The sequence below is a fragment of the Procambarus clarkii genome, unplaced genomic scaffold (genome assembly GCF_040958095.1).
Source record: "Procambarus clarkii isolate CNS0578487 unplaced genomic scaffold, FALCON_Pclarkii_2.0 HiC_scaffold_576, whole genome shotgun sequence".
Taxonomy (NCBI): Eukaryota; Metazoa; Arthropoda; class Malacostraca; order Decapoda; family Cambaridae; genus Procambarus; species Procambarus clarkii.
Window position 1 is genome coordinate 2,375 of NW_027189609.1, and position 13,060 is coordinate 15,434.

Genomic DNA, 13,060 nt, shown 5'->3' on the forward strand with positions numbered 1-13,060 from the left:
CAACACTATACACCACTTCACTATACTCCACGACACTATACACCACTTCACTATACTCCACGACACTATACACCATGACACTATAAACCACGATACTTTACACCACAACACTATACTCCACGACACTATACTCCACGACACTATACTCCACGACACTATACTCCACAACACTATACACCACGACACTATACTCCACGACACTATACATCACGACACTATACTCCACGACACTATACACCATGACACTATAAACCACGATACTTTACACCACTTCACTATACTCCACGACACTATACACCATGACACTATAAACCACGATACTTTACACCACAACACTATACTCCACGACACTATACTCCACGGCACTATACTCCCCGACACTACTCAACACTATACTCCACGACACTATACACCACGACACTATAGTCCACGACACTATACACCATGACACTATAAACCACGATACTTTACACCACAACACAACAACAACACACCACAACACTATACTCCACGACACTATACTCCACGACACTATACTCCACAACACTATACACCACGACACTATACTCCCCGACACTACTCAACACTATACTCCACGACACTATACACCACGACACTATACTCCACGACACTATACACCACGACACTATACACCACGACACTATACTCCACGACACTATACTCCACGGCACTATACTCCACGACACTATACACCACTTCACTATACTCCACGACACTATACACCACTTCACTATACACCACGACACTATACACCACTTCACTATACTCCACGACACTATAAATCACGATACTATACACCACAACACTATATTCCACAACACTATACACCACGACACTATACTCCCCGACACTATACTCCACGACACTATACTCCACGACACTATACTCCACGACACTATACTCCACGACACTATACACCACGACACTATACTCCACAACACTATACACCACGACACTGTACTCCACGACATTATAGTCCACGACACTATACTCCACGACACTATACACCATGACATTATAGTCCACGACACTATACTCCACGACACTATACACCATGACACTATACTCCCCGACACTATACTCCGTGACAATATACTCCACTACACTATACTCCACGACACTATACTCCACGACACTATACACTACGACACTATACTCCACGACACTATACTCCACTACACTATTTTCCACGACACTATACTCCCCGACACTATACTCCACTACACTATACTCCCCGACACTATACTCCACTACACTATACTCCACGACACTATACTCCACGACACTATACTCCACGACACTATACTCCACGACACTATACTCCACTACACTATTCTCCACGACACTATACTCCACGACACTATACTCCACGACACTATACTCCACGACACTATACACCATGACACTATACTCCCCGACACTATACTCCGTGACACTATACTCCGTGACACTATACTCCACGACACTATACTCCACTACACTATTCTCCACGACACTATACTCCACGACACTATACTCCACGACACTATACGCCACGACACTATACACCATGACACTATACTCCCCGACACTATACTCCGTGACACTATACACCATGACACTATACTCCCCGACACTATACTCCGTGACACTATACTCCACGACACTATACTCCACGACATTATACACCACGACACTATACACAACGATACTATACTTCACAACACTATACTCCACGACACTATACTCCATGACACTATACTCCCCGACACTATACTCCACGACACTATACTCCACGACACTATACTCCACGACACTATACTCCACTACACTATTCTCCACGACATTATACTCCACGACAATATACTCCACGACACTATACTCCACGACACTATACTCCACACTATACTCCCCGACACTATACTCCCTGACACTATACTCCATGACACTAGACTCCACTACACTATACTCCACGACACTATACTCCACGACACTCTACTCCACGACACTCTACTCCCCGACACTATACTCCACGACACTATACTCCCCGACACTATACTCCACGACACTATACTCAACGACACTATACTCCACGACACTATACTCCACTACACTATTCTCCATGACACTATACTTCACAACACTATTCTCCACGACACTCTACTCCACGACACTATACTCCACGGCACTATACTCCCCGACACTATACTCCACGACACTATACTCCACTACACTATTCTCCATGACACTATACTTCACAACACTATACTCCACGACACTATACTCCACGACACTATACTCCACGACACTATACTCCACGACACTCTACTCCACGACACTATACTCCCCGACACTATACTCCCCGACACTATACTCCACGACACTATACTCCCCGACACTATACTCCACGACACTATACTCAACGACACTATACTCCACGACACTATACTCCACTACACTATTCTCCATGACACTATACTTCACAACACTATTCTTCACGACACTCTACTCCACGACACTATACTCCACGGCACTATACTCCCCGACACTATACTCCACGACACTATACTCCACTACATTATTCTCCATGACACTATACTTCACAACACTATACTCCACGACACTATACTCCACGACACTATACTCCACGACACTATACTCCCTGACACTATATTCCACGACACTATACTCAACGACTCTATACTCCACTACATTATACTCCGTGACACTATACTCCACGACACTATACTCCACGACATTATACACCACGACACTATACACAACGATACTATACTTCACAACACTATACTCCACGACACTATACTCCATGACACTATACTCCCCGACACTATACTCCACGACACTATACTCCACGACACTATACTCCACGACACTATACTCCACTACACTATTCTCCACGACACTATACTCCACGACAATATACTCCACGACACTATACTCCACGACACTATACTCCACACTATACTCCCCGACACTATACTCCCTGACACTATACTCCATGACACTAGACTCCACTACACTATACTCCACGACACTATACTCCACGACACTCTACTCCACGACACTATACTCCCCGACACTATACTCCACGACACTATACTCCCCGACACTATACTCCACGACACTATACTCAACGACACTATACTCCACGACACTATACTCCACTACACTATTCTCCATGACACTATACTTCACAACACTATTCTCCACGACACTCTACTCCACGACACTATACTCCACGGCACTATACTCCCCGACACTATACTCCACGACACTATACTCCACTACACTATTCTCCATGACACTATACTTCACAACACTATACTCCACGACACTATACTCCACGACACTATACTCCACGACACTCTACTCCACGACACTCTACTCCCGACACTATACTCCCCGACACTATACTCCACGACACTATACTCCCCGACACTATACTCCACGACACTATACTCAACGACACTATACTCCACGACACTATACTCCACTACACTATTCTCCATGACACTATACTTCACAACACTATTCTTCACGACACTCTACTCCACGACACTATACTCCACGGCACTATACTCCCCGACACTATACTCCACGACACTATACTCCACTACATTATTCTCCATGACACTATACTTCACAACACTATACTCCACGACACTATACTCCACGACACTATACTCCCTGACACTATACTCCACGACACTATACTCAACGACTCTATACTCCACGACATTATACTCCACGATACTATACACCACGACACTATGGGCACTATTAGTCCTAACATTTCCATCTTGATGCCAGCGTGAGTGATGATGTTGGGAGACGTATTGTGTCCAGAGTTCATGTTGACATGGTTATTTACAACGATTGCGTGTTGTTTCTTAGAGTTAGACTTGATATGAGCACTTGGCAGTCAATGGTGGTCCTTGTTTTTCTGTTTTTTTTTGAGATATATACAAGAGTTGTTGTTACATTCTTGTACAGCCACTAGTACGCGTAGCGTTTCGGGCAGGTCCCAGGAATATGATCCCCCGCCGTGAAGAATCGATTTTTCATCCAAGTACACATTTTACTGTTTCGTTAAACAGAGGCTACAGTTAAGGATTTGCACCCAGTAAATCCTCCCCGGCCAGGATACGAACCCATGACATAGCGCTCGCGGAACGCCAGGCGAGTGTCTTACCACTACACCACGGAGACTGAATTTATGAGAAAGACTGACGAAAGACGGAGACTGTTATTTATGATAGGTGAAATTTGTCAAAGTTTTCTCCTCCATATGACTGATGAGTGGCAATTTTGAGTCGAGGCGCCTGAGTGTGTGTGCAGCATCAATGTTGATCGACAGTTGGGCATGGCTTGTGTGTTATTTCTTATAGAGTTATAATTGATGTGAGCACTTAATTGGCGGTCAGTGGTGGCGCTTCTTAATAAATAATATATACTCTCGTGATTTAGTTCAGTATGGGGTTTAAAGAAAAAACAGCATACAAATATTATATAACAAAAAACGAATTTATCATAAACTCATGTATTTTTCTTATACTATGGAAATGCATTCATGTAATAGATAACAATATGAGTAGCCAAATTTCTGTAAATCTCCTACCATGTTGGAATCTGTGGAAATGAATGAGCAAATGTACTGGGTACTGAAGGAAACCACATTGGTTTAATTTTGGATACAAATGTCCATGGAGATTCAGAATGGAAACAATTATGGTTGAACATGCAGAGGAGTTTAAGAATCTTAAGTTTAAGAATGTTGTGAGAGTGAAGGACACAGCCTTCACAATTATACTTCAGAGAATGTAAACATCTAAGAGTCATTAGAAATATGTGTAGAATAATAAACCCTACAATGTTTGAGTTAGGTTAAACACCATTTGTCATATAGATACTGTTCTTAAAGATTCACCCATTTTACAACAGCAAGATAACATATAAGATTTTAAGGGTTGATGAACGTTAATCTTCTTGTTTGATAAACTGTGCACTGGAGACATAGTTAAAAAACGTTTTCTGATTCTTTCACACCACTTTCCAACAACATTTATAATTTATATAAATTATTTTAGGGAATAATACATAAATTATATATTTAAACATGATATTAGTGTTTAGTGGAATGCATAAGGAGTCAAATTGTGTTAAAAGAGCGATTTTTAGAAAAATTTGGAAAACTATTTTTTCTGATCATAGAATAATTAAATGTATTTTGACGGTTTCATTCAGCCATTAAATATCATTCACAATTTGTTAATGAATTTTACAAAAAACACCATAAATTATATATTTAAACATGTAAAAACTATTTGTAATACATTAGGAACAAAATAGTTGTAGATAAACAATTTATTATAAAACCTTTGTGTTTGGATTTTGGATTAAAAGTTTCTCAAAGGCTCTCCTGCACCATTCTCAATGCAAATCATTCCTACACCTATGGGAAGAGATAGACGAACGTTTTCTGTACGATTTGTGTTTGCTGGGTAATGCGTCCTGATGAGACACGCAAAGCATTCGGCAGACGATTAGATAAGCTCCATAGCTCACTGAAATCAGCTTTGACGGGTTCTAGATGGGAAGCAAAGGAAAGCCTCACCATAGGTAATGTCTGTAGACTACTGAGATTTGGTGCCATACAGCGTCATGCCCCCCGAGGTCATACTAAAGGAAATACAAGCTAAGGACTTTGGGCCAAACAACACTATTTGGGAATTAATGGATGAGATGATAGATTCCACTGAGAGGCTAAAGAACCAGGACTCTGCACAGCACTGCCGTTTTCAATGCAATCAATCCCCATAACCCTGCAAACGTTGTCACGCGTTCTTTCCCTAGTAACATTCAGACTCATGATAGGTCTTCTCCACCCTCACATGGCCGCAGGTCATACTCCAGGACTAACTCTCCTCATTATCCTCCTCACCCGCAAACGCCAGAATGCTTTAACTGTGGCAAACCTGGCCACCGTTAGGCAGAATGCACATCAAACAGCACTCATTACCAACCGCATGGAAGACATAACAGTGCAAGCAATACTGTATATCACAACCATCCTTATTGCATATTTCACCGCAGACCTGTACATGAAATGTCAGACTGCCGAGCAGCTCGTTCACCATTCTGCACCTATCACCAGCTCCATGGTCATGACACTGTTAACTGTCGAGCTTGCCGAGGTTCTAATCAAGCTACCCCAATAACCTGCCAATAACCAACCACATGCTGCAACCCCTAACCATCGCCGACCGAGCCTTGCACGTGCTCCTGCAACCCGACCTACTGCCCATGTTAGGTTCGCGAAGACTGACAGTCCCAACACAGATGGACACTGACTCGCGGCTGACAAACGGTGTTACAGCCTTCACGAATAATGCAGACTAGACCAACGGGTACTTAGACCAGACCAGACCATACTCGCAATCGGGGGAAAACATAGCAGCCTTTGTAAACCAGCATGACATAGGGAAGCGAGACGATCACCCTGCATAATCAGTACTTACCCATAACAGGTTTAATATATTAGCAGAGGAGGATACCGTACACCTCCTCATGCTGACAGTACTCACAATCATGTGCTTCAGACATCACGTCGACCACACCAGTCTCGTACTAACATGCCTAACAAAGACACAGAAGGACCTCTGATTACAACCACTCTGAAAGGTCAACAAGTTAAAATTTTCCTAGACACAGGAGCTAGAGTCATCATCATCAAAGAAGCCGCCTTGAATGACATACACAACAGACTTGTTGTATGCCAGCCATCTGACTCCAACCTTTGTGAAGTTTCTGGAGGAATGACTGCAGTGTTGGGTGAAGCTGACAAAGAGTTGATAGTTGATGACAGATCAGTGGCCATGACCTGTTTACTTGTAGATAATATTCGGTTCCCAGGAGACATTCTTTTTAATTACTATCGATGCTTGCCATTGGGAAACAACAATTGGTGACACAGTAGTACCTCTTTGTGGTGTGTTCCCCATGGGGACACTAGTTCACCAACCATAGGGACTATATCAGTTACATAAAAGCCAGGAGTGACCAAGATACACGTTACCAGACACGTCCAAACAAAGCTGTCACTCAATCACTTACTGACACCAGTCCATCCCACAGCCACACAATATCACAGGTCGATGAAGTCAATGAATCTTTGCAAGGGGCCCCAGCAATTGTTCATTACCTTGCCTAGAGTCTAACATCAATCAAGTCAGAGGCATCTTACACCAAGACACCTTTCTACATTCTCACACACTAACAAAGGTTATTGTCAAAATTCCTGGTGTACCTGACCTAGATCACGTAATAGCAGACAGTGTCACATGTCAAATAAAAGGTACCTACATAGAACCGTCCTTTCAACAGATGCAGAACATCTTCTACTGCTGTTTATGTTGCAAATGTCACCAATGCCAACATTTACCTCACATAGACACACATTGTATACTTCACCTATTGTTCGTTAGTGGTGCGAGTAGTGGATGAAGACTCTACTGAACTAATGGTACTTGCACTCTCTCATATGACAAATCGAAATCAGTTAGCGATCTCGCCTGAGAACCTTAGTCCCACTGACTTCCCAAACGCCCAAGCCCCCCTTCCTCAACAAACACTGTTGTGGAACTGACAGGAGAACAACTTGGCATGACACACCTCATCACTCACAAAATTCCTCTTGAACCAGGTACTCAACAATTTATGTACCCGCATATAGATTGCCTCATTCTCAACGAGCTGTTGCAGACCGTCATATTGACGAGATGTTACACGGAGGTGTTATTGAAGAAAGCACCTCTCCATGGAATGCTCCATTGATCATAGTACCCAGAAGGATGGATGGCTCTTGCATCCCATCGTTGATTTCAGAAAACTTTACCACGTGACGATACCAGATAGGTTTCCACTTCCCGTGCTCACTGACTTATTGCAGAACATAGGCCAGAATGAGGTTTCGTCTTCTCTTGATCTATTGCAAGGTTTTTGGCAAATACCACTTGACCCAGAAAGCCGAGAACTGACAGAGTTTTCCGTCCCTAGTGGCCATTACTTGTACACCTACATACCTTTTGGCTTATGCAGCAGCCCATTACTTTCTCTAGGCTTATGACAAACTTGTTCCGACGAATGATAGGTAATACCCTCAAGGTTTACCTCGATGACCTCATAATCATATCCAAGGATGTACCGACCCACCATCAAAGTTTAAAATTGCTCTTCAGAAACTATCTGAAGCTAATTTGAAGATCAAACTTATCAAATGTGACTTCATGAAAAAAAGAGATAAAGTTTCTAGGCCATAAAGTCATCTCACACGGCATTACCACTCTTAACTCAAAGATAGACACTGTGAAGAAGTATCCTGTCCCTCATAATGTTGATGCTGTGCAAAACTTCATAGGCCTAACAGGATTCTATCGCCATTTCATCGCTGGCTATTCAGTGATTGAGTCTTCTCTCACTCACCTCCTTAAGAAAGACGTCCTATTCGCCAGGACAGCTGATCAGGAGAAAGCGTTTAAAACACTTAAAGAGGCTTTGATATCAGCTCACATTATCAAGTTCCCAGACTTCTCCAAATCGTTTATCATAGTCACCGACGCCAGTAATATTGGATTAGGAGCCGTACTAACATAGACTAGCGACAGAAAAAAACATGCCATTGCATATGCAAGCTGAGTTCTCTCCAAAGCAGAAAAGAATTACTCGACAACAGAACGAGAAGCTATAGCTGTAGTGTGGGCTCTCAAACATTTCAGAGACATCATCTACAACTACCCTGTCCATGTACTGACGAAAAAATAGAACCCAATAGGTAAGTTTGCCGTTGGTCGCTCACAATACAAGAGTTCTTACCCACGTTTGGAAACTTACCTGGCAGCCATAATGTAGTTGCCGATGCCCTCTCCCACTACGTCGCTCCTGTTCAGGTAGAATACCCTTCGACAGACTTGCAAGATGTAGAAATAGCACAACAACAAGACCCAATGTGGGCACCGATTATAAGCTTTCTAATGAACCCGAAAACGACTCTTACAGTCAAGTCTCCTATGCCACTCAAGGAACTAGTACTCGTAAACCACGTACTCACATGAAGGTTATGTTTGACTCTCCTGCCAGAATGATACATCAACCTGTTATTCCTGCGTCGATAGTACCTATCGTGTTGAAACTTGTCCATGACGCACAGTGCACATCCTGGCAAGGACTGCACCATAAAGCAGGCTTGCCTCGAGTATTACTGGCCCGAAATGGGAAAACAGATTAAACATCACGTGGATCAATGTCTATCCTGCCTAGCTAACAGAACCCATGTTGCTGGGCTGAACCCAATTCAGACTTACCCTACGACTAATGCACCTTGGGACCGTGTTTCTATGGACTTGCTAACGAACTTTGCTGAAATTTTCATAGGTAATAAACATCTTCTAGTTGCGGTGGATAACTTCTCTAAATACGGTAAACTGGTTCCAATTCCAAACAAAACTGCATAATGCATTTCATAATAACATAATTTGCGGTATGGTCCACCTAGGGTTATACTCTCGGTTTAAATCTAGGTGGACTCTCGGCCGTTGTCAGTATACTATACTGCCAAAGGCCCGGAATTCAACAATTCTGTTATGGAACAAATGGCTAAACTGTACAAAAATAAAAAGTGCAATATAATGCCTTATCAACCGGCTAGCAATGGTCTTGCTGAAAGAACAAATAAGAAATTAACAGTCAATAACGCACTCAGAGTAACAGTCAATCGGGACAGTCACAAATGGGATGAACTTATGCCAATCGTCCAAAGCTCGATAAACTCCTCTGTCAACTCCTCAATAGGAGATACACCTCACTCTGGACATCGGACAGACATGAGATTCCCTAATGCTCTCATATCCTCACCGCCTGTGTCACTTTACAACTATGATGATTATGTTAAAGTCAAACAAAGAGACACTCAATTGGTATTCCTGAGAATCAAGGAATACCTATCTAAAGCTACTGACGATTTCACTAGGTTACAAAACGCTCATGCTAAACCTACAAAAATAGGACCTGGATCTTTAGTAATGATCCTCAACCAGCGAAGAGATGGTCCCATGTATACGCTGACTGAGAAGTTTCTTGGATCTTACAGAGTTCTTGAGCATATTACAGGTACCAAGTACAAGCTGGAAAACCTTGCTACAGGTGAACATGTAAATGAACATCTCAGTCACATGAAACTAGCCCAACTGACTGTTGACCAAGACAGCCCAGTACCTGTCAATGACATGTAATGACTGACCCTACCACCATGACACCCACTCTGGTCGAAGACACGAACAATGGTACCACATCACCTGGTACTCATACTTACAACTTTCGGTCCAGACCAGTTATTTTGACAGTGCACCAACAACAGTCGGATGATACATGCTTGTGTGACTGTGGTGTTCCTGTCTGTAAAGGACAATGGATGCGTTACATCAGCTAATCACTTCCTGACTGCCAGTATGTAGCAGAAGATGACTATATTCGTGAAGAACTAGCCCCTAACATTCATAGTTTTTATATCTAGCTAAGTAACCCGTTCATGCCTACTAACTTCTACCCCTTTTCCACTAGTTCTAGTTAATTTTTTTACGAGAAAGCTCGTCTTGAGTGAGTACCCAACCATTGTATATGTTAGACACTTTTATGTACCATTCCCGCAGCATATCGTTGAGATTTCTGAGAGAGTTAAACTGATTAACGCCTTTCTCAGTGGATTTTATACTTCTGTTCTTTTTCCTTTGTCTCAAATGTATATAATATGATACCTACATAGCTCACCTTAATTCATAGTTTCAATCTTATGACTTCTCAACACTCACTGTTCAGGTCCTGGTGTTTTTGCCGCGTCCCTGCACTCCATATTTTAGTAGAACGTCATTATACTATACTATACTATAACGTGCCTTTGTCAGCGTCTACCGATTATAATCTGCTTAACAGGTAACACTGTGGGTGTGCATCTTGATCCTTGCACACAACTTCTGGTCCACTGCCTCTATCTGCAGATGGACCTTCTGCCTCCAGTATGCTCAGACGTTTAACTAGTTAGTCATGATGCTCCATGGATAACTTAATTTTAGAATTATATTTATGCAATGTACTCTATATTCATGTATGTCTGAGACTGGGTTGTGGATGTCTCAGAGCTTGTTTACAGCCACCATAGGTAAATAATCCTATACATAAATGTTAGTTAGGTTCACAACCAAAAAGTTCTTCAAGCAGATTGTTGAGGACGACGATGATAGCGTGCTAAGCGGAGTTGGATGCCCAGGGTATGGTGGGCCATCTTGTTATGTCTACTCAGAACCTCTCAGAACTAGGCTCCTTGTGTGCTCGCCCGAGGGACAGCCGAGGGCCACACTCCATAATCAGATTGTCGTTAGCCCTCGCCCAGCAGAGACACTTACGATAGCTAGTACGTGGCCCAGCATAAAATTTATAACTTTACTAGCAGCCGCTGAGCCACAGCAACTTTCCCTGTCCCTTTCTCCTCCCCACTATCCCAAACTCCCCCGTCTCATCGTCCTTCCTCACCATTACCCCTTCCTTGTACCCTCGTCCTCCACACTATCTCTCACTTCCGTCCCCTCGTCATCCCCCCCATTCCCCACTCCCTCGTCTGATGCCTTTCCAAAAGGTCTGATGTTCCCGTCAGAAAATTGGGAATATAAAGTGAGCTGATGTTCCCATCACTGATATATAAGAAAAACAGTTAAAAAATGAAATGAAAATATGAAACAAAATAAAAAATAAACTATACTCACGAAATGAATGGTATGGTAAACAAGACAGCTCAATTCCAACGGAATTCACACAAAATAATTAAATAAAATAAAATAAATAAAAATCTATGAAAACAATTTATCAATGCAATCAGAAACGCTGAAATGAAATTGTAACATTTAGTATAGCATGTGTGTTGCTCATACATGCAACAGATGGTGCTGTTTTTCAAGAAAAGCATAGTTTTATCTGTCACAGGTGTGTCATCTATAATTACGAAATGAACGGTATGGTAAACAACACAGCTCAATTCAACACAATGTCACACAAAATAAGTCAATAAAAAATAAAATAAATAAAAATCTGTGAAAATATAATTTCAATGCAATCAGAAACAATGAAATGGAATTCGTGACATATTTAGTATAGCGTGCATGTTGCTATTATGTGCAACAGATGGTGCTGTTTTGACAAAAATGCATGTTTTTCCCTGTCACAGGGGTGGCTTCTATATAGTAGGTATATAAAAAGACGCGCCTATTCGAATGCAACGTTGTGTCAAAATTTCAAAGCAATCGGTGAAGAACTTTTGGAGATTACAGCATGTGTTGCTCTTACGTCCAACAGATGGCGCTGTTTTTCAAAAAAGTCTGTTTTTTCTGTCTCAGGTGAGGCATGTATATAGTAGATATATAAAAAGATGGGCCTATTCGAATGCAACGTTGTGTCAAAATTTCAAACACTCAATAAAGAGGTTTCGACGATTTCCTTCACATGAAAAACTCAGTTTTCAGAAAAAGCATGTTTTTTTGTTGTCACAGACGTGACATCTATATTGTATGTATATAAAAACCTGGCCGGATGCGAATGAAACGTTGTGTGAAATTTCAAAGCAATGGTGAAGAACTTTCGGAGATTAAGGGTTATGCACAAACGAACATTTTAATTTTTATTTATACCTATTTAAATAAAAATGGAAAGGTTCATTTGTTCAACATCGCTAATCTCTGAAAGTTCTCCACCGATTGCTTTGAAATTTTCACACAATGTTCCATTCGCATCCGAGCGGGTTTTTATATACATACTATACTGATGTCACGTCTGTGACAGAAAAAATATGTTTTTTTTTTAATTGTGCTTTTCATGTGTTTTTCATGTGAGAGAAATCTTCGAAACCTTTTTCCGATTGCTTTGAAATTTTTACATGACGTTGCATTTGAATAGATGCATGTTTTTATATACCACCTATACACATGTCTCACCAGTGACA

The 13,060-nt window shown here is 41.8% G+C and overlaps 1 protein-coding gene across 1 annotated transcript; it reads left to right on the top strand.

The window, feature by feature from the left end:
• The first annotated feature begins 9,668 nt into the window (after window positions 1-9,668).
• Window positions 9,669-10,307, top strand: LOC138361663 (uncharacterized). The gene has a single exon (XM_069320870.1). The coding sequence runs from the start codon at window positions 9,669-9,671 to the stop codon at window positions 10,305-10,307; it is 639 nt and encodes a 212-aa protein (XP_069176971.1).
• Window positions 10,308-13,060: the final 2,753 nt, after the last annotated feature.